This window comes from Apodemus sylvaticus, chromosome 6, assembly GCF_947179515.1.
Source record: "Apodemus sylvaticus chromosome 6, mApoSyl1.1, whole genome shotgun sequence".
NCBI classification, from domain to species: Eukaryota; Metazoa; Chordata; class Mammalia; order Rodentia; family Muridae; genus Apodemus; species Apodemus sylvaticus.
The window spans coordinates 93,679,146-93,703,251 of record NC_067477.1 but is presented as its reverse complement, the minus strand read 5'-3'; the positions used below and the strand labels follow the sequence as shown (position 1 = coordinate 93,703,251).

The window sequence follows — 24,106 nt, the reverse complement described above, 5'->3', positions numbered from 1 at the left end:
CGACTTTCAATCAGAGCTCACCTCTTGGCTTCTAACACTTCCCAGTAATGTTACCAAATTATGACTCAATCAACAGACTAGTCCACTGATCAGATGATGACCAAACACCCTTCATTGAGGGATCCAGCATCTTGATCCAGCATCTGGAACCTTCCTTTAACATATAACATATAAGATAGTTTAGATGTAATGCTTTACATCTAAACCGTAACAAGTAACTGGAGCCCACTTCTAAATGCAGTATATAAAATAAGATCATTCCTTGCTTTTTATTCTGGGCAGGAGCTTCCATAAACTAAAAACAACTGCACAGCCACTTTCCAATGGCATCTACCGTGGAGTGCTTGCCACAATTCACATTTCATATCAGAGAACCATCATTTAAAGTACCTTCTGCTCACATAAGGAAGCAAGTCACAGAAAGGCCCCCAGGTTCTACAAGAGGGTGCCAGTTTGCACTTTCAAATTCTTTGCTGACAGCCATTCTCTGCCTTCTGAAGCTTTCCCCATCGTCCTGGTGTCTCCTAGGAAAACCCATGAGATTTCAGGATGGGGCAACAGCTTGCTCTGGTATCAGCTTTCTTGCTTTACAGATCTGAAATCAGCTCTGATGTCGCCAGGAATGATGGCTAATCTTGACTGCTAACCTGATTGAATTGATAAGTTCTGAGCTAAGTAACACAAACCACAGTCTGTTTCTCTCTGTTTGTGTGTGTGTATGTGTGTTTGTCTGTCTATCTGTGTGTCTCTGATTGTGTGTCTTTATGTTTCTCTGTATGTCTGTCTGTCTGTGTGTCTGGTTGTGTGTCTTTATGTTTCTCACTCTGTGTGTGTGTGTTTGTGTGTGTGTATTTTCTAGTGAGAAGTACCTGAAATGTATGTGGGAGGAGATAGGTTCTAAATGTGAACTGCTCCTACCAATAGGCAGGGCAGAGACGGCAGGACAAGGTAAAAGAAGAAAACCAATGAACTTGGGTGCTTGGGTGTTCTCTCTGTGCATCCTGCCAGCCACATGCTCGTTGCTCAATTGTAGCACAAGCTTCCTGCTTTGATGGAGACTGAAACCTCTGAAGCAGTGGGCTAAGACACCTCTGCTCTCTCTTAGTTTGTTAGCTTCGGGTACTATGTGATAGCAACAAGAAAACCAACATACCTAGGCAGGCAACTGAGCCATTAGAGATGGTGGAGCGTCTGGGGCTCTGCAGACGACACCATGTGAAAGTCAATACTATTTCCCCACTGAGGCCATTACTCTCCCATCACTCTCATGCTATTTCTAGGATCTGGACCCCAAACTTGGTGCCTGTAAAACTTTGAATATTCACACTCCATTCTCTGTGAGGTCCTTGTGAGGTGACTCCCAGCTCTTTCCACTTGTGCTTCTGAAGCATCCCCGAGCAGCCTCCTCATCATACAGGTCTCTCTCTCAGATGGGCACTGCCCCAGCCTCCACGAACTGCTACTCTGCATGGCCCAGCCCAGAAAATTGCTTGGCACATCAGCTGCCCACTGTGCCATGGCAACTGTGCCAAGGAACAGTGTACAGACCCCCTGCTGTCCTGAACAACAGCACGCTGCTAAGTTCATGAACAGTGCTTCAGGGCGCCTCTTCTGCAAGACAGGCAGCAAGCACAAACCTCCAGGCAGGTACCCTGCTCCTCCTCTGTTCCTGCGCAGGAGTGAGGATGTAGGAGAGGTAGGTCAAATAGTTCCTCCCAGCATTCCTGTGAACAGCGTGTTTGTGATTTTCCCTTCTGGGGGAGGCAAAACTGGACAGAGTACATCTAGGTACTCTGTCAGGAAATACAGTTTCACTCAGAATTACCATGTCAGGTAACTATCCTCCACCCCCAATTCCTAACAACCCTAGTATTATCTAGAACAAGAAGCAAGCTGGAAGGTTATATTGATGAAAGTGAGTTTAACAGCTGGATGAACTGGAATCAATTCATACATAATTGCATCCATGTACTCACACAGAGATGAGAAAACAGGAAGCTCTGTGAGTTGAAGGGCCCCCACCTCTCAGGCCTGGAGGACATTCAGAATGCAGAGAATGAGTGTAAAGGGGTGGGCAGAGGGGACCTCCTTCTCAGCAGACTTGTCTTGACATCTGCACTCTACTCCTCCAAACAGCCCAGATTTTGTAAATTATCCTTATCTTATTAAAATACAGGCCTTTAAATAAAAATGACAATGATTTTAAATGTGAATTGATGCCGTAGGTTGAATGTGGAATGACTCCTGTAGGCCCCTGCTTTGAGTGCTGCATCTCTAGCCTGTGGGATATCATGAAAGATCTGGATTTTTAGGAGGTGGGGCCTTGCTGGGTAACAGCATAACTGAGTGGATGTTTGAAGGTTGTACCCAGGCTTGCCCCACACTTCCTGCTTCCTGGTCTGTGATGGTCTGTTGGAGAGTAACAAGTACCCACCACATGCTCAGCTACTGTAGACTCCTCCCTGCGTTCCCATCAGGGTGGGCTGAAATCCCTTGAAACTGCAAGTGAAATAAACCTTCTCTTTTTAGGGCTATTTCTCTGAGGTATTTTGTCTCAGTGAAAACAAGAATAACTAATAAAATGGCTTAGAATATGATTTTTATATGATTTGTATAAAATAGGTCTTATTTTATGGGGAAAAAGATATACACCACCTATATTTGTTTAAAAAATAAAACAAAATAAGATTCTAATGTACTATGAGGGAATTATGTGCTTCACCCCCCACTCCCTTTTAAGATCCAAATATGGATAAGAGCTCAGTCTAAATACAGTGTGAACCTCTGAACTTGAAATTCTTCAAAAACAAAAAAGAATTGCAAACAAATAGTTTTCAGGAGTTGGAGGAATGAAAGTGAGGTATGAACATAAGCTAGTCTACACTGGCTTCCCCAGTTTAGGAGGAAAGGTTTTCTAAAGGAAGCACTCTTTAATAACCAGGTAATGAAGGCTGCTGTCAGTATGTAATTGAAGGTAACGACTACCTGATGTCGGAGATGATGGGTTATTTTGACGGAAGCAGTACATCCCCCTTTAAGCACTATTCATAGCAGATCTTACATTCTTCTTATTTTGAAAACAGAGGTTCCCTACTTCACTTCAGGGAAGAGGCGTGCCATCACTTTGTCAATCTCCTCATTTTTCTCTCAGCTTCCTTAGTCACTATGTTATGGTAAATGTTACATCAGTAATTATTCACCTCCCGGTTTTATTGTCCTGTTGAATGTGACAGTTGCACTGCTGTCAGCCATAGTTCACTTATCCCTTCCCTGCCTTTGTGATCCAAGGTCTCCAAAATGGTCGTCAACCATGTCACCCCATCCAGAGAGCGGGTTCCTAGCTGGGCATCTTCTCTGCCTTCAGGTATATCTTGCAAGAGGCAGAACTAAAATGTCTACCTCAGGCCCTTTGTCCTGGTTCACCATGACTCCTGTGTCTAGGGTAACACAGAATAACAGACACTACAGCTATTTTCTGCTTTTCTTTGCTGACTTGCCTCAACTAACTGTCAATATGTTACCCAGACTGGTTTCAAACTCCTGAGCTCAATTTATTATTCTGTCTCTGCCTCCTCTCCCCGAGTATGTAAGATAGACTATTGAGGTATGCTATTGTACCTGGTTCAAAACTAAGATTTAAAGTCAAGTGATGGCTTTGAAAATTAGGATGCTGTTCATCTCTGGGCCCAAGACTGGGAGATAAAACTTATGAGTATGCTGTTTTGTTTATTCTTTGTTAGTTACAGACACCAAATTTTAAATTACTGAAAACTATTTAAATTGTCAAAGCGAGGAGTTATGGCACCTTGTAATTATATGAACAAACATGAGTCTTTTCCCCTGGGTTCTACCTGAATGTGGAAGTGAGATAGGATCTACTATAAAGTATACTTTTAATTTAATTGTGGGACGCTAAGATTCTATTTCTGCATTAAGGTTTCTGTGGACAATAAGACCACTGCCCAGAGGGAAGCTGGCCTCAGCATTATGAGGCAGACCCAGGGGAGCAGACACTGGTGGTTGAGATGATGCTTTTCCTTTGCCCAGGTCTAGGCTCTTAGTAGAGGGAAGGAGAGGCACGGGATTAAGCCTCTTTGTAAATATAGAGTGCTCATGCTTCTTTGATATTGTTTCTGCATTTGGGAATAAACTCTTACTGTTCCCCTTTCATGTGAGTCTTCTGGAAGCACCCTAAAGACAACTTGAGACCCTGCTCTTAAGGTCACTTGAAACTCAGAGGCTACTTTGAATTCTACCTCCAGTGTTTGCTCTCCATGCAATTATGAACTACTGGTTTATGGTGTCTTATTGGTATACTGACAAAGACTCCACATGGGAGTAAAGGCCAATGGAACTGACTAATTCCTGTTGTTGTTTCTTCCAGAACATATGCAGGTGCCTCTGTTGGATCATAGGCAATTTTCCCCTCAACCCAGGGCCCTTGGGATTGGGGTTTGCAAGTCAGGAGGTTGAGGTCGGGGGATTGCACGCACTTACTGTGTGGCTGCAGTGTCCATTTAGGTGCAGACCACTGTCAAAGAGAGGCGATGAGGCCCTGCTGCTGTGGTCACTGGATGGCCCTGGGGACCCTGAAATAAAACGAGAGGCCTTCATTCCAGCTGTAGTTTTCAAGCACATCATGTGTGCCTATATGACTGCAAGATTGAAAAGCACACAGCCAGGGATGGGGAACTGAAGTGGGAGCATGCCTCTCTGTGCTACTTTATTAGCCAGAGGTTCCCCCTCTTTGCTAGGACCTGGTCTCCCCATCAATGCTCCTAGTGAAATCATTTGCCTATCATGTTATAAGGCACTATCAGGTTGTCAAACAGAGTTGTGCCTTCAATAGGAACATGCACCCTTGCAGTCTCTCCTGATCCTTTATCATGGTATATTTCTTCAGAGTTGCTGATTAGTGAATGACTCATGGGGCTTTCAATACTGCAGACAGGAAGTATGAAAATGTAGACAATGCAGTCACAGAAGGTGTAACTGCATCAGCCACATGGCTATCACCATCATCATCATAATTATTTATAAAGAACTGTGTGAAAATTCATTTGTGTTTTGTTTACAAATGCAGTGAATTTGCTTGTGTAAAGAGCAAAAAAAATGTGGCATGGTAACATCAAACTAAATAGAGAAAAGACTGCCCACTCTCTCTGTATCTATTCAACAGAGTACTTGAAGTTCTAGCTAGAATAATAAGACAACTAAAGGAGATCAAGGGGATACAAACGGGAAAGGAAGAAGAGGAAGTATTGTTATTCCTGGATAATATGAGATATTATTAATAGCATACATGAGAGACCCCAAAAATTCAACCAGAGAACTCCTACAGATGATAAACACTTTCAGCAAAGTGGCTGCATACAAGATAATCTCAAAGATAATCAGTAGTCCTACTTTATATAAATGATAAATGGGCTGTAAAATTAGAGAAATAACACCCTTCACAATAGCCACAAATAATATAAAATATCTTGGTATAACTGTAACCAAGCAAGAAAAAGATCTGTATGACAATAATTTGAAATCTCTGAAGAAATTTAGGAATATATCAGAAGATGATAAGATCTCCCATACTCATGGTTCAGTAGGATTAACATAGTAAAAACAAGCATCTTACAAAAGCAATCTACAGATTCAATCCAATTCCCACCAAAATTCCAACACAATTCTTTACAGACCTTGAAAGAGCAATTCTCAACTTCATATGGAAAACAAAAAAGTCCAGGATATGTAAAACAATGAGTACAATAAAAGAACTTCTAGGACATCACCACCCCTGACCTCAAATTGTACTACAGAGCAATTGTGATAAAACCCACATAATGTTGGCATAGAAACAGATAGGTTAAAAAAAAAGAAACAGATAGGTTCATCAATGGGATTAATTAAGCTGAAGACCCAGAAATAAACCCACACACTTATAGGCACTTGATTTTTGACAAAGAAGTCAAAACCATACAATGGAAAATGAAGCATCTTCAATAATGCCATTGATCTAACTAGATGCCTGTTTGCATATTAGAAGAATGGAAATTGATCCATATTTATCGCCATGTACAAAACTCAAGTTCAAGTGGATCAAAGGTCAACATAAAATTGGACACAATAGAAGAGAAAATAGGAACTCCCTTTCATATTGGCCCAGGAGACAGATTCCTGAACAGAACACCAATAGCTCAGGCACTAAGATCAACAGTTAATAAATGGGACCTCATGAAACTGCAAAGCTTTTTCAAGGCTAAGGGCACCACTGTTAGGACAAAACAGCAGCCTACAGTCTGGGAAAAGATCTTCACTAACCTTACATATGACAGTGGACTAATATCCAAAATATATTTAAAAACTCAAGAAATTAGACACCAACAAATCAAACTACCCAATTAACATACAGGGTACAGAACTAAACAGAAAATTTTCAACAGTGAAAGGTCTAATGGCTGAGAAGCACTTAAAGAAATGTTATATATTAAATATAATATATATGTTATATATGATGTTATATATATATATATAATACACACATATAAAACATGCACATATGTATATACTATATACCAGCACACACATATGTTTGTGTGTGTATACTACATATAAGCTATACAATTCCTTTACATATACCCAGAAGGTGCCCCACTATACTACAAGGATACTTGCTCAACTATATTCTTGGTAGCTTTATTCACAATAGCCAGAAACTGGAAACAACCTAGATGCTCCTCAACTGAATAATAGATAAAGAAAATATGATACATCTACACAGTTGAGTATTACTCAGCTATTAAACACAAAGATATGAAATTTGTAAGAAAATGGATGGAACTAGAAAATATCATCCTGAGTGAAGTAATTCAGACAGAAATACAAGCATGGTATATATTCACTTGTAAGTGGATACTAGCCATAAAGTACAGGATAACGATGCTACAATCCACAGACCCAACATAACTAAGTAATAAGGACCGTCCAAGAGAGGATGCATGAATCTCACGCAGAAGGGGAAATAAAATAGACACAGGAGGTGGGTGGGGGGAGAGAACTAGGTGTGAGAGCGTTGAGGAGGGGGATGAGGACAGGAATCGGGTGTGGGGAGAAGGAATGGGAGAGAGCAGAAATCATTTGGGGGGAGCACCTCTGGGACTATCAAGAGACATGAGAGAAGGGGTATTTTCCAGAGTCTATGGTGGTGACCCTAACTGAGACTCCTAGTAGCTGGGGAATATATAGACTGAAGTGGCCACTTCCTGTGGACTGGTGGGACTTCCAGTGGAGGGAGGGGAACATCAACCTACCCACAAAACCTTAGACCCAAACTTTACCTTGCCTACAAGATGTTCAGGGATAAAATTGGGGCAAATAATAAGAGAAAGGTACACCAATGACCGGCCCAACCTGAGACCCATCCTATGGGAGTCAATCCCTGATACTGCTAGTGGTACTGAGCTATGCTTCCAGACAGGAGCTTAGCATAACTGACTCTGGAAAGGTTTTATCCAGCAGCAGATAAAAATGGTGAGACCCACAAAGAAACATTTGATGGAACTCATGAAGTCCTGTAAGAGTGGGAGATAAGACTGAGTGAGCCAGAGGGATCAAGGACACCACAAGAAGACCCACAATGTCAACTAACCTGGGCCCATGGAGCCTCACAGAAACTGAACCACCAACCAAAGAACATGCAAGGGTTGGACTTAGTCCCACTACACATTTGTGGCACCTGTGCAGCTTGGTCTTCATGTGGGTCCCCTAACAATTGGAGTGGTGCTGACTCTGACTCTATCTCTTCCCCTAGATGTACTGACTGGTTGGGTCTCAGTACAAGAGGATGAGCTTGGTCCTGCTGTCCCAGGGTAGAATGATATTCAAGGGGGGATTCCTGTTCTCTGAGGATAAGGGGAGGGATTAATGGGGGAAGGACTCATAAGGGTAGGACTAGGGTCTCAGTACAAGAGGATGAGCTTGGTCCTCCTGTAACTTGATGTCCCAGGGTAGAATGGTATTCAAGGGGGACTTCCTATTCTCTGAGGATAAGGGGAGGGAGTAATGGGGGAAGGACTCATGAGGGTGGGACTAGGAAGGGATGTGACTGGGATGTAACATGAATAAGTTGATGAAAATAGATAAATAAGAAAATAAATGTGGCATGGGTATCATTCATAACCATTACAGTTTTACAAATTAGGGGACTGACAGATCTTCCTATTGAGTCTTTTGACAATATTCTGGGAGATGATCTGACACAAAAAAGTTTTCCTAGGGATAACACGGAAAGACTCCCTCTCAGCACATCTGATCCAATTGAGAGACAACAGGTGCTCAATAAACACAACTCCCTTTAAGAACAACCCTGCAACCATGCATGTTCAAAAATTAAGCTAAACTTGTAATTTCATTAAGAATTGCTAAGGAAAGCTGTTCAGGCCATTCACTCAAGGTCCCAAGGGCAGCTCCAAGAAAGAGATTGTATTCTGTGACTACTCCTTAAGATGATTATTTTCTGGACAAACATACATGTGGACAGATTTGGTGTGTTGGTTCTGTTTCTGTGGTGACGTCTCCTAAAGGCACATGGTTGGACACCACTGCCTAACTGACAGACTCCCAGAGAGACTGAACATTTGACAGCACCTAAAAAACCCTCCAGAATCCACAAGCAGGGAGCCAGCCCTGAGACTGGGCCTTCTGAGCCCCCAGAAAGCAAGCCGAAGTGCCAAGGATGGCACAGTGACAGGCTTTTCACTGCCTTGATGCAAGTCTTGGGGAAGAGGTAATGCCATGGAGTGAAACAGGAAGGCAGGGCACCATCCTGCATGTCCGTACATGACCATGACATCTTCCTAGGACTTGGTGAACTGTCAGTTCCCCCTCAGTACACATGTGCATCAGGTATCTAGTGACAAGAAGGCTCGGAGGCTGACTGTTCTTCTCCAGTCCACCTCTGCACCTCCAGTCAGTCAGTGCCCCTTTCCCACCTAGATTGTATCTGTGAGGACAAGCACTACAAAACGCTTCACCACATTCCTACATGGGCATGAGGACTATTTGCTACTATTTAAATGAACCATACTAACAACCAAACATTTCTCTGCTCTTTTACTACCCAAGATACATACAATTGCTGCCTAGTAGGATCTACCCCTACCCAGGCTTGTATTACAAGAGTAATTACAGAGTGCAGTTTTTGCAGTAGCATGTAGTCTGGTTTGGTTTTGTTATTGTATTTTATTTTAGCATTTCCATGTTCATGTTAAGACAGTACATACAACAGTTTTTACAGTCTTTTATTTATATCCAGAATCAACTTGTCATTATTTGAAAGAAAGATGAGAACATTTTGAACTACCTATATCCACGCCTAAAACCCTTAGGGTGATGCTCTTGTTCTAGATGAGACATCACAAATGTCACCATAAACATGTCTCTGAAGATCAACCCAACTTGGGATTCATCCCATGGGTAGGGGGCCAATCCCTGACACTATTGCTGATGCTATGTTGTACTAGCATAACTCTTCTCTGAGAGAGTCTACCAGAAACTGTCATAGACAAGCACTGAATAGAGGTCGGGACCCCTATGGGAGAGTTAGGGGAAAGACTGAAGGAATTGAAGGGGGTGGCAAACCCATAGGAAGAACAGTGTCAACTAGCCTGGACCCCTGGGAGCTCCTAGAGACTGAATTACCAACCAATAGGTTGCTCAGGGTCCCTGGGAGAGGATGTTCCTAATCCTGTAGAGACTTGATACCTCTCAGAGACAAAGGAGAGGAGGATGTGGAGAGAGGGAAGAACTCTGTGAGGGGGACTGGAAGGGGTAAAAACATTTGGGATGTAAATAAGTAAAAAAATGCAATAAGGACACATGCTCCACTATGTTCATAGCAGCCTTATTTATAATAGCCAGAAGCTGGAAAGAACCCAGATGTCCCTCAATGGAAGAATGGATAAAGAAAATGTGGTATATTTACACAATGGAATACTACTCAGCAATTAAAAACAATGAATTCATGAAATTCTTAGGCAAATGGTTGAAACTGGAAAATATCATACTAAGTGAGGTAACTCATTCACAAAAGAACACACATAGAATGCAGTCACTGATAAGTGGATATTAGACCAGAAGCTCTGAATACCCAAGACACAACTCAGATATCAAATCACTCCTAAGAAGAAGGAAGGAGAGGGCCCTGATCCTGGAAAGTCTTGATGTAGCAATGTAGGGGATTACCAGAACAGAGAAGGGGGGGGGGCGTTGATTGGGGAACTGGCGGAGAGATCTACTCAGCAATTAAAAACAATGAATTCGTGAAATTCTTAGGCATTGTTGGAACTGGATCATACTAAGTGAGGTAACTCATTCACAAAAGAACACACATAGAATGCAGTCACTGATAAGTGGATATTAGACCAGAAGCTCTAATATCCCAAGACACAACTCACATATCAAATCACTCCCAAGAAGAAGGAAGGAGAGGGCCCTGGTCCTGGAAAGTTTTGATGTAGCAATTGTAGGGTACCAGGACAGAGAAGGGGAAGAGGGTTGATTGGGGAACTGGCAGAGAGAAGAGGGTTTATGGGACTTAGGGGGAGTGGGGAACCAGGAAAGGGAAAATCATTTGGAATGTAAACAAATAATATAGAAAATAATAAAAAATGAATAAAAAAAGAAAAAATGACTTTTACCATGGAGAAGGTGAATGAGGAGGAGGAGGAAAAGGAGAAGAAGAAGAAGAAGAAGAAGAAGAAGAAGAAGAAGAAGAAGAAGAAGAAGAAGAAGAAGAAGAAGAAGAAGAAGAAGAAGAAGAAGAAGAAGAAGAAGAAGAAGAAGAAGAAGAAGAAGAAGAAAGAAGAGAAGAGAAGCAGCAGCTATGGGTAATAAGTGAAGAAACTTAAAATTGGTAGTATTTTGTAGACACTGGATTCCTATTAATTAATTTCTCAGTGACTGTCAGATTTTCTTCTGTATCTCCAAAGAAAAATTAGAATAGACTCAATATTGTTTCGTCTACTACCATCATTTTCCATTCTTAAAGCTGGTCAGTGTTAGTAACTGGGGTGGGTGCGAATGTGTGTGTGCGCACGCGTGTGTGAGTGCATGTGTATTTGTGTCTGTCTGGTGTAGAGGGAACATGTTCACTTTTGAGTAGAGGCATGTGTGTAGAAGTGTTCATGCACATATGTGCAGATGTGTGCCGAAGACAGAGGACAACTTCATTTATCCTTCCACAGGTGTCATCCGCCTTGGGTTTTGAATCTGGATCACTCACTAGCTTGAAGCTCACCAAGAAGGTTAGGGAGCCCCAGGAAGTCACACTTCTCTGCTTCTCCTGCACTGGAATTACAGCTCTGTTCTTCCATACCTAGCTATTTTTATGTAGGATCTGGAGGATATTTTCAAGACAAGCACTTTACTAAATTATCACCCCAATCTAAGATTTGCAATTATAAATTCCAAAAGTAATTGTTATTAAAAAAAGAAAAATATTTATAATGAAGAGTTATAAAACTTTGTCCTTCATGGACTGAATTACTTTCTGTCAAAAGTTCTTTCTGTATTGATTAGACATAAAGCAGCAGGGCCATAGAGGGAACTATTCCGGCAGATGTTCTAAGCTAAACATGGCATTACCCATTACAGGACCCAGAATCCCCTTCTTTATGTTGAGTATTAACAGAGATGTCCAAACAAAGCCTGTTGATGAACGTTCACAGAAGGATAATTCATAACAGTCCAGAAATAGAAGCAAGAGTCCATTAGCTGAAGAGTAGATGGGGCAATGCCCTAATCCTTATAAAGCAGAGCTATGCAGTCATAGCGAAGAATGCCACCTCACCAATGACCTTTGAAAGCCTCACACTCAGTGGAAGGAACTGAAGGCCAAGGTCACAAATTGTCTTGACTACATTGATACACATTTCCAGAAAAGGCAAATCCACAGAGAAAGCAGTGAATTTCAATGTTTAGGGCGAGGAAACAAGGTCTGACTGCTAGCTTGTGAAGGACTTCTTTGGGCTGTAGAACATCAAGAAATTTAATCAGTAGTGATGGTGTATGGCATAGTGAAATACTAAACAATATGCAAAGTCTATCTGGACATAACTATCAAGTGTCTGAGTGTCTGGAAAAAAAATCACCCAGGTCTTTTCACTCAGTCTCACTGGGTATTTATTTTCCCATTAATATCAATTTAAGAAATGCTGAAGTGGGCATTTCCTTTCAAGTCAGTTGGGATTTTTCTACATCAGCAATCACCTCTATGGGACAGATGTTGGTTTCAGACAAACAAGCAATTCAACAGGGGCTGTTCAGGCAGAAGCAATTTTAACTCAATGACATGTATTCACCAGAGGCCCATTTTTGCATGGATTTATGGAATGGCTATGGCCCTTGTGTTTAAAATTTTATAGACACTATCACTTAACAGTTTTAGGTTGTAAAGAACAAAATAAAAGGAAAATGGACATTTATAGAATTAATGGCAAATTCAGTACGCATCCCTGGAACTCTGCATTGGTCCTGAGCAGTGGGGCTCCGGAGTTTAAGGTGGGTCTAGCTGCAAAGGCTGAGCCCTGCACAGGCCCTCACAAGGGGGCTCACAAGAGCTCCTAGCTAACTAAAAGCTATGGAACAAGGCCTCAGATCCCAGTCAAGCCTCTGGATGCAAGTTAAAGTTCCTGGGTTTGAAGAGCTCTTCTATCCTTCATAGGAAATAGTGGTTTCAAAGTCCTGGTGATCTTTCCTTTTCAAGAAACAGATGTTGAAATCTTTGTAGCTGTTGGCTCTACTGCTCCAATTCCACCAGGGTTAGCAGCTACCAAACACCATTCTCCTTTGTACTGACCTCTAATGGAAGGTGGAAAAGGCTGTGCCAATGTCCTGTCATCTATGTGGTTCCTGCTGTCCCCCGGTCAGGCTATAATACTTCCTCACTTTCAATCTCACTACACAGGCACATTCGGCACACACAGGCCCATGCAGGAGGTGAGAGCCACTCTCCTGGACATAGGCTGCTATGCACTCTACTGGAGCAAAACCAAGATGGAAACAAATGCTCAGCACTGTGACCAGTCTCTTGAAGTGTGGAGAACAGTGCAGGTGGTTGAGTACAGCCTCTTTTTCACACAGCCTTTGGAGCCCTCATCATTTCCAGTTAGGGAGTTTCCATCATCCATGTATGGGTTGGATACATGTGCCGCAGATCGTGGGCTACACAGCTCGGTCTCAGCCTGTGGCACCATTGGTAGGTAGAGGATCTCTTAGGAAGTGACACTTATAGAGAGAAGGCCTAAATGGGAAGTCCCCTTCAAATCCCTCCCTTCAGAGCTCAGGGAACCCGATGGAAGAGAAGACAGGAAGAGTGTATGGGCCAGAGGGAAGGAGGACAGCAGAACAAGGCTCTCCAAATCAACTATGCGGGCTGCAAATGCGCTCACTAAGACTGAAGCAGCAAGCACAGCACCTACATGTGTCCTACCAGGTCCTCTGGATATCTCATAGCTTTAGCTTAGTATTTTATGGGTCTTCAAAATGTATGAGGGGGGTCTTTCTCCCCCTCTAAGGATGCTATATCCAGCTTTGATATAATAGGGTACTTTTTGTTTTATCTTACTATATTTTATTGTGCCAAAAAAAAAATCTTAGCTATGCTCCCCTCCAAAAAAAAGTCTGACTTAGAGGGAGGAAGTCAGGTGATGTCCCCTTGGCACTCTAAGGCCTTCTAAGTCTCTTTCTGTGCTTCTTGATCACCAAGTAAGCAGGTGCCACTAGTATGCAGCCCTCTCTGATACACTGGGCTACCACTGGCCCAAAGCCAAAGGCTCAAATGGCAATCAATCAACTGCAATCAAACAAGCCAGAAATCCTTCATAGGGTTTTTCTTCCCAGTTTTCTTTTGTTTGTTTGTTTTTGTTTTTGCTGTTGTTATAGGCATGGAGCAGAGAGAAACATAGACCTCTTCTTTAAACCCATTTACCACCCAGAATTTCAGAGAGGGCACAAATTTTCTGTCCTTCATGGTCAACTTGTCATCACATCCATAGCAACTGGGACCCCACTATGGTAGGCACACTGCTACTTGACATCCTGTTTAATGAACCTCTGACTACATCCAATGGGCCATACTTCCTGACTCACCTTCCAACTACCAAGTCCTGTTCTGGACTTCACTCTCTGAGTTGATAGAATTGGTCAAGAAGAGGAAGTACTGAGAAATATTATTTATAACTTTCTCCATATTTTAATATTTGCCTTCTTTTGTCACCCTACTGTTCTTGCTCTCTCTCTCTCTCTCTCTCTCTCTCTCTCTCTCTCTCTCTCTCTCTGTGTGTGTGTGTGTGTGTGTGTGTGAATGTGTGTCTCCTCTCCTCATTTTTAAACCTCCCTTGTAGTGCTGACAAGATAATGAATCTTGGATCACCTCCCCATGTCCTTCCCACACCATCTGAGTAGCTTGTAGAAGTATCTCATCCTGATGTGTGGTAACACAGGGAAGCTGGAATTTCCTGGGATCTCTGAGTGATCTTCATCCATCATAGGCATATCCCTTTTTTTGTGCACATGGGAGCATTGCTAGCATCATCCATGGCATTCCACAATGGTAGCTGTGGTCTTCCTTCTAGTCTTTGATCTGTTTCTTATTTCTACTTTCCCTACTCTGAGATTCTCCCATCAGCACATGAAACCCTTCCATGTCCTCTTCCACATCATCCTTTGGATCCTCAAGTACTTGTCACCTGTTATCCTTTCTTCATTTTCCAAGGTGGTCTCCATGGACACAAGGCAGGTAGCAACTCTTATGCACATGTCTAAAGAGCATCTGGGTACTAATTTCTCTAAGAGGAGTGAATATCACAGCCACTCCCTGTGCTCCCTCAGAGATGACAGGATCAAAGGTCCCAAGAAAAAGAGGGTAGAAGGAAAGTCTGAGTCCAATAGTTTAACTGATAGAGCATGGAATGGGTGTGTGGTTAGAGCCTATAGCTCAAAAGGCCTTGGGAGCAGCACCTAGGCCACTTATACAGTAAATAAGAGAGATGCTGACAATAGGGTTAGAGAGATGGAAGAGGGTGAGTGGGCACCAGGAAGGATCAGGGAGAAGAAGCCACCCTTTCCTGCAAGAAGCAGATGGAGGGGAGAGTCAGTCAGGATAGGAAAGGAAGGCTGCCCAGGGCCAGGCAGGCTCCTGCTGCTGTCAGCTGTCCCTGCACTTGCAGCAGCAGATGTCAACTCTAAGGAGGCTAAGCCTTGTCTTTCAGATGTTTCCTAGAAGTAGAAGGCAGCATTCAAGAGAGGTCCACACCTTCACGGCTAACCAAAGAAAGGGCAGGACCTTCTGTCAAGTGCAACCAGCTAGGAGAAAAGCTAAAATCACAAACACACAGTCTTGGGTCAAGTTCAGCGGAGTATCACAAGCTCTGCCCCATCATGGTAGGCACTCTGATATGTACATTAGCAAATGAGGTCAACCTAGATATTAAACAACTCGACATGAATGCACATGAGCGTATGTGTAGATAACCATGTGTGCTTGTGTTATGTGTGTTTGTGTGTGTTAGTGTGTGAGTCTGTGAGTGTGTAAATGTGTGTGATAGTGTGTATATATGGGTGAATGTGTGTATATGTGTGCGTATGTATGTATGTGTGTGTGTATGTATATATGTATGTAGGTAAACACAGCAGCAGGGAGTTCATGTGAAGGAAGACACAGGCATGCTTCTGATGGTGATGTCTGGAGTGCCTTGGGGACCTGTCCTGCTCCTCTGCCTCTTTAAATCATTCTCTCTGACCATGTGCTTGGGAAATGGTTTATACCAACTCTTCCAAGATATGTGGAAAGATAATATGGGAAGCAAGAAAACCCCACAACTCACTAGAATCCACCCCTTCCCACTTACCTAACGGCAGCTTCAGAAATGAAGGTGCTTCCCTGAGATACTCAACAGTGATGGTGACGTCATCGCCAGCATTTCTCAGAAGATGCACCTGTTGGGAAGGTGAGAATAGCACTTCACCATCACAGAAGAACCAGACGTAAGTGAAGCATGAAGTCTTTCTGGATCTTTCTTAATTTTTAAGAATTTGTTTCAGAGTTGTCTTTGAGATACTGAAACTCCATAGGGCTAAACTGGGGTAAAGACAATCGGCTATGTATAGCTAAGAGTGCACAGCCCCTGTGCTTTGGCTATGGATGTATAGACATCAAAAGCAGCCATGTTAATCCACTGGGCAAGGGACCCTGCAAGCTAAATGATTTAATCTACCAGAAAGTAAGATCCCATGCGTGAAAAGACAATTTGTTGATACAAATTGCCAAATGTCAAAACACTGGCTAAAGACACATTGGCTGAGTGACCGTGACATAACCATATAATTTCAAAGGTCAAATATCATCTTAACTGGGGAAAATGACAGACAACATTAACTGTGATGTGACACTCTCTGCTGAAATCTATTCATGTGGGTTTAGATTTAGCCACACATCTCATATCCATTACTTAGGGAAGCCAAGGTGAGCTTTCTGTACACAACACATTTGTGCTTAAGTTCATTTTATTAAAACACTATGAGCCTGGTAGTGATGGCACATGCCTTTAATCCTGATACTCGGGTTGCGGAGGCAGACAGATCTCTAAGTTTGAGGCCATTCTCATCAACAGAAAGAGTTTCTGGGCAGCCAGGACTACATAGAGAAACCTTGTCTCAAAGAACAAAACAAAACAAAAGTAAAACACTGTTGGTCTACATGCTATAAATCTGCTAATTAGGACTGTTTAGAGTCTATAACGTGTACGACCACAAAGTTTCACCATCCAAGGCTCATCAACTCTCTCCTGAATCTTCACCTCTGTGTACTCCTGACAAAACTTGTGTATTCTTTCCACTCTCCAATTTCTTCATACATTGCCCTCTTCTTATTTGAGCAGCTACAATATGGAACACTGGTTTAAACTCTTGGTCAGGTGCGGGCAATGGGTTGAAGAGTGAACAGACAGCTGAAGGTTCTTTGATCTCTAGCATCAACATTCTCATGTCCCCAATCAGTTCCATCTGACCACAGCCTCTGAGCTGACCAGATCCTGAGTTGGCCAGACCTTCTAAACTGACCAGGCGTTCTTTGTCCACCAGTTTCTACTCAATGACTTGGCTGCCCTGCCATGTCTTTAGGGCGTTATGGACCATGGCCTCACCCACTATTCCTTTCCCACTGAAACTGTTAAAGCCCTGCCTTGACCCTATCCACTCTCATCAAGAATTTAGATGTCTCTTGCCTTAATACTGCCACTAGTGACCATATGCTTAGAGTATCCAAGCTGAAGATATGTCTGGTGTATGTTCTCCCTATATCCACGTGGTCCTGAGTATTAACTTGCCTCATACTTTCCAAGGATTTACCCAAGGGTGAGGCTGAGCCAATCTGACCCCATCTCCCCATCTCCCTATCTCCACAGCATTTCTTTACCTGCTACTCAAATTAGAGCACATAAACTATGCAAAAGGAGGGACACATCACTATTTCCCCTGCAACAGATACCAACCCCTAAATGTCCCAATCCCTAGTCTGTCTTCAAAGTGCTTAGTTCACTCAGAACAGACGTGAAGCTCACACCCAGCAAGGATATATTGAACTGAGCATGGAGGAGGCTTCTTACTTGGTATGAATCTCAGGAGGTGACCCATTGACACTTACTCCTTGGCCAGTCCAAGAAAGTGTGACTGTCTTTCCTTGGCAAGCAAAATACAGGGAAAAGCACAATGTAGCTGCAGCCTCTTGCTGCAGTGAAGGGCTTTGCCTTGTAAATCTTACTTCAGAATGCCTTATCTCTGGACAGGACATGGCCACAAAGGGTCATGAGTGGATAGCCATTATAATACCCTGGTCTTGAGAGCTCAGGGCAGGTTAAGTCCAACAAACAGGGTTGGGAACTGTTGAGACTTGTGGAACCCAGGTTGTTACAGTCTTAAAAAGGTCTCTATTCCCCATAAAGTGCAGCCAGGCTACTGTTGTCCCGTGGATCTGTCCTGGTCAGTTTGTGTGTGTGTATGTGTGTGTGTGTGTCCCTGTTGAATTGTTAAATAAAATGAAATGTAAATCTCTTTAATGAATTCTAGAGCCCTTCAACAGAACCAGTGTGGTTTAAAGCATTAAAATGTGTGATCACATAATTATATGAGTTTATATGTATCGTGATAATTTTGCCTGAGAATAAGAGCCATCTGGATAACCATGGCTGTATGGCCTGAAATATTCAGGAACTTTAATTAAAGGTTAGTGACTTTTTATAAATTTCTTAAATCTCAAAGTGCTCACATCAGCATGATCTTTCAGGATAATGTGTGGGTGAGAGACAAGCCTTGACTCACTAGTCACTTCTCTTCTAGGTCAAAGCCTGTGTGTCAAGCAGAAAAAAATCAGTATTGGCCATGGGTGTTACCATGTCTGCAATGACCTACAGATTTTCATATCTGATTTCTAAATATGACCTTACAGGTAAGCTTTTCTAAAGAGGTTTCCACATTTTAATGTATTTCTATACTTCTATACCATCTGGGACATTTTTTACATGTAATCAGCCAAAACCATATTCTCAGATTATCCAGACCCATAGGAACCAAGCACCGAAAGTTTCCTTCTCATGGTCTGGGTCCTGTACCAAGTCAGCAGGCTTGACTCTTGTGATATACTGTCCTGCAGCAGAACTGTATGCTCACCGTAGAGAGAGAGGCATTCTTATGATTTTGTGGTCACTTCCCAAGGGTCCCCCCTCAGAACGGACACAAATACTCCACCATAAGGAAAACTGATGATGACCCAAAGCAAAGGCTCTAGGACCCCAGTGTCATATTCTTTAGAGTCCCCCAGATTCCTGGGATCGTGAGTGGGTGCCCTTAATGGGTAGACATGAGGCAGCCTCAAGAGACACTGAACAATTTCTGATACGAAAAAGTATTTAAAATGCAATGGATGAGCATGCATTTTAAAAGGTACAATCCATTTCATCCTTGCAGGCCACTATGAAGAAGTTTGTGTCTTTCCAGAAATTGTCACAGTAAAACCCTGTCTCAGATCTCAATTGCCTGTAAAAGGGTAATTGGCCTTTATCTGTAACAACTCACTGGTGCCCATTTCCCCAGTGAGCACACAGTGGATCCATCAGTTCCTGTGGCATGCAAGAGGAAGGCACCACAAGGTTATCCACTCCACTGTCTCCGTTTCCTCAGTGATGCTTACATGCCCTGGACTCTGGCAGATTGCTTTCTTTGCCTAAAACAAACATTACAGGATCATGATTTCTGGCTCTTCTTGGATTCATGTGTCTCATTCAGGAATGTGCTTGGTTTAGGTTTGCATAGTGGGTCTGGGTGGGGTCTCCTCACTGATACCCTCCCCCATCCCCCCAACTCACAGGCCTACCTGGTGTCTCTGCAGCAGGAACCCAGCTGATAGGCTAACACCCCCTGTTGCTAACAGTGCTTCCTCACACCCTCCTGCTCTTTTATAAACGTGCTCCTTCATCTTCATCACATCTTTGTTTAAATTCCTGTGTTAATTCTGCTTTAAAATCCTTGATGTGGAAAATAGATTTCTTTTCTTTTCTCTTCTTTTTTCTTCCTTCCTTCTGGCTTTCTTTCTTTCTCTTTTCTTTTCTATTCTTTTCTTTTCTTTTCTTTTAACCTTTGTGAATGTGTTAAAACCTCCTACCTATCCAGATATGTTGCTTAGCTATGTCACATAAGTTCTGACATAAGAAATGTTTCAGTGTTGTTCATGCTTCTTTTATGATTTAAAATACTTTTATGTGTTCCACCTTGGCTAAAAGTTTATATTATAGAATTGTGAAAACCTTTCAAACCAGGTTCATTTTTTTTTTATGGGCCTGGGCAAAATTTATGCTAAGTTTCCTTTGCAGCTTAAACTATTTCAAATATTCCAAGTATTCTTGTAAGAGCATGAGTATTATGGTGAATAAATACATATACTTACATTTACATACATACATTTGCCGACATAGACTCATGCTTATACATTGACTTTTATAGATATACTTACCCTAATATATACTAATACAATACACACAGCATTTGTACACACAGATTTTTTATAAAGTTAATTTACCTGTTTTCCATATATATTTTCAATTGCTTTGTTCATACAAGTCTAACTGAATGAAAGTTTAGTTTTGGATATTCAAGTTTAACTCTAACATTAGGACACCAGCTTGTATGTACAATTCTGAGGTTTTATTTAAACCTGCAACTCTCCCTTGTTAAATGACATAGAAAGTCTGACCAACTGAAAGAACTGAACTTTGAGTGTCTTCTGCTCCTTTTCCCTAGCATTGCACCACAGAATTCAACACCTATATAGGTAGGGCAGAAGGGCATCCATGATTCTATTCTCTGCCTTTGGAGAACAAGAGCAGATTCGACAAGGTCGGAGAGATTCTATCACTCCAAAAGACAAGGCTGCGTGGAGCCTCCCTGGAAACCAGCCTAGCTCACTTCTTTGCAAACACATCACATTCTTCATAGCAGAGCTCAGTCAATTAGACTTAATTTGACATGTTCCCCTTTTCCAGTTGCTAGTGTTCTTTGAGCATAGAAACCAAGAGTTAGCCTCCTTATTGAAGCGTGAGCAGCCTGCCAGCCTGGACTTCAGCTGAATGTAAAGGCTGTTCACAGACCCGCACCCCATCTCCCCCCAGTATCGGCACGTGGGAAGGGCATGCTCACTGTGAAAGGGCTGCACAGCCTCTCAGTGACCCGCTTTCCAAGCTGATTTACACCAAATTAAATTCAACTTGATTTAAGTGACTTCGATCTCTGCCTCCCAAATCGAGACCCTAGAGTGCTCCAGGCTATGTAACCCAGCCAGAGAAAATGCTTCGGATCCATCCTGGTCTGAAGTTGTGGCTGTGAGTGTCTGGGCTCTCATAAATAGAGACACATCAGGATCTAGCCCCACCCCCATTTCCCAAGGCGACATCTCTCACCTCTCCCCACCACACCTCTCCTCTTTACTCATCTGATGCAACAGAGATCTTGATTCAGCATTTATGTGAATGGTGTGCCCTGTATTCCCACCAGCGGACTTCATATCTTACAGTTCGGCTTCACTCTAAGCCAACCTATTGCTCTCAGAGGAGGATTTACCTTTGCTTCATCTCAGACTAAGTCAACCACCCAGCCTTCTGAAAGCTGTGTGACACTCCATTATCCACCACATTCGTTCTGTGCTGAGCTCTTCCACACGGACCAGCACTTATGTCAAAGCACCTTGTGCCAGAGAAACTGTGTCATGTGCACATCCGTGACATTTCTACTTATCTGTCCACAGCAAAGTTAAAATTTGATTTGCTCTTTAACCCATCCTTATGTCTGCCTTCTCTCAGATCTTCTCACTATATCCAGTCTAGCAAAGCAGAATTCCTAACCTTTATAGCTTGCATAAGTTGACCTTTCCGGCACCTTCAACCTGGCTGCTCTCTGCTCCCTGCTCCTGCCACATCAGTCCTTTCCCATGTGTCCCAGTACCTGCCTTTGTATCTGTCTGCCTGGCTAACCCTGCTGTACTTGCTGGTTTCTGAATGCCTACATCCTGAAGAAGTCTTTTGGTGCCTCACCCTAGCGAACGTCCCTTTTCAAATATTCACGTCCAAGCTACAGCATCCAAAACCAGATACCCACCTCAAATCTCCATTTCCCATCTCAAAGCTATATAACTCTACAGAGACCTTTCCTCAAGCACAAACTTCGATCATGAGGCTATCTCCCTGCAGCCCAGCCCAGCAGCAAGTAAGAAGTGGCTCCAGTACAGCCATGCTCCATTGGCACCGCTACAGTCAATGAGAATGAACTGTGGAAGTTGTCTGGCACGCACACTGGAACCCAGTGCTCTCAGCCAAGGGTCCGTTACCCTGAAACTCACCCTGTCCTTAAATGACTAACATTTGGACACAGGTTAGGAATTCTGCTTTGCTAGACTGGATATAGTGAGAAGATCTGAGATGTTCATGTGATCATGCAGGAGCAGTGTGTATATGTGCACATGTATGTGTGTGTTTATGTGTGTATATGCACACATGTGAGTATAGTATGAGTGCAGTATGTTAGCAGGGAGAAAGGACACAGTATTGAGCTTCTGAGCAAATAGGAAAATCCATTTTTTTTAATATAGGGAAAAGTAATCTATGCTCTGGTATTTTAATTTTGATGAAGTATTAATATTGACCAGTGTCATAATCTATCTGTTAATTTTGTAGGATGTTTGTTTTACTGAATCCCTTCAGTTTACATTCTCAACAATATTTTTAATATAACTATAAAAGTTAATGTTTCATAATCTAATTTTCTAAGTTATTTCTATATGATGGTTTATTATTATTATTATTATTATTATTAGTAGTAGTAGTAGTAGTAGTAGTTTTTCAAGATGGGGTTTCTCTGTGTAGCCCTGGCTCTCCTGGAACTAACTCACTTTGTAGACCAGGCTGGCCTTGAACTCAGAGATCACTTGCCTTTGCCTCCTGAGTGCTGGGACCAATGCTGTATGTTGCCACACCTAGCTATATATGCCCAATCACCCCCAAGTCCCGCCTTTCCTTTCACTCCTTCTGCCAGCTCCATGCTGTGTGGTTGGCTGTTGTAGCTTTCTGTAATCAGTTCTGGACTCACTGATGCCACCTGACTTTTACACACACTTCCATGCATCCCGCTCTTTTGTAGACATTTCCTTTAAGGCAAATCTTTTCTCCAGGACGATAAAGCAAGCTCCAGGCAAAGGAAGCTTGGCAGGGCCAGAAAAGGACAACATCCACAAGTGCTCTCCTGAAAGCAGCACAGGGAAGAGACAATCTCTTTGGAGGAGCTGCCTGAAGGTTGGGTGTATATGTGTTATGAGTCATCACCCATGCCGAGGCGGGCCCCACATGATACAGATGAATCTTCCCTTGAGCCACTCATGTTCTAAGTAACCCCAGTATGCTCACTAGCTTACCAACCAGACAGGGGAAGTGATGTCTTTGATATGTCATTGCTGAGGTGAAGAGGTAGTAAGAACATCTGTAACTGTGAATATCATTTCCTGGTTTTGTTTAAACACAGCAAGGAGGGTTTTTCCTATTACCTTGAATTGTTTCATAATAGAACCGTGCTTAGACCTTTTCATATCTAGTTTCCAGCATGTGTTCAGCTTCTTTCTCCCTGACTTATTTTAAACACAGGAATCTTCTTACAAGGCACACGCTAAGCCCTTGTTTAGCAGCTACCAACTTCATGTTAGCTGCTGCAGGCATTGAGAGGCCAGGGTGCTTTCCTGTGCTGCTGAATCATTAGTTATTTGCATTGAAAAATAGATATAATTTTAGCATCCACCAGTGCTTGTTGCTTTCAATCAGGTGCATCTTTACTGCTTGATTTAGTTACTGCATTTAAACAGATTATAAAGTAAAACATGAACAGGTTCTAGCCACAGGAAAATCAAATGTCTTCTATGAATAATTATGAACTTTGAAGCAGTTTATACCCTCTCATTTTCTTTGCATCACACAATTGTCATCTACCCATGTACTTAAGACAACTCACAATTTTAATTTTCTAAGAAGATATCCTTTGGAGTATTCATCATTATCTGGCATAAAGCAGACCCATTTGTATCTTTTATATTTGGTTTTATATTTATAACAATTTCATGTTTTCTTTCCAACTCGAAAGAAGCAGGTCCTTTCCTGTGTCATTTAAACAAAGAGGAGGCAATTTTCAAGAGTGGATTATTTTCCTTTGCATATTTTGACATGACCATCACATAGGACAGCAGTTCATAACTGGCTGTAATGGTTGGTTTCTTGAGTCAGCCTTGTTGGTTGGCTTCTCCCAGGAGTTTCAAACACAGGTCCTCTGCCTCAGACATCACATGCATACACACATGTATACACATATATGACATGTTTGCACATAGGTAAGCATGCATATACATGTCTTCTCTCATGGTGTCTCTAGCAGCATTAAAAGAAACATTGATACACATCAAATGAGGTACAAGAAGAAAGGAAGAGTTGCCTCTTGTTCTGGAAAGACTCAGTGAAGCAGTATTCAGCAAAACCAG

At 42.4% G+C, this 24,106-nt stretch overlaps 1 protein-coding gene across 1 annotated transcript in view; it reads right to left on the bottom strand.

The window, feature by feature from the left end:
- Sntg2 (syntrophin gamma 2) overlaps positions 1–24,106 on the bottom strand; it is a 215,740-nt gene that overhangs the window by 94,531 nt on the left and 97,103 nt on the right. Inside the window, exons 7-8 of the mRNA XM_052184744.1 lie at positions 15,900–15,987; positions 4,498–4,589 (exon numbers count right to left, since the gene is read on the bottom strand). Coding sequence (XP_052040704.1) covers positions 4,498–4,589; positions 15,900–15,987 — 180 coding nt within the window. The remainder of the gene's footprint in view (positions 1–4,497; positions 4,590–15,899; positions 15,988–24,106) is intronic.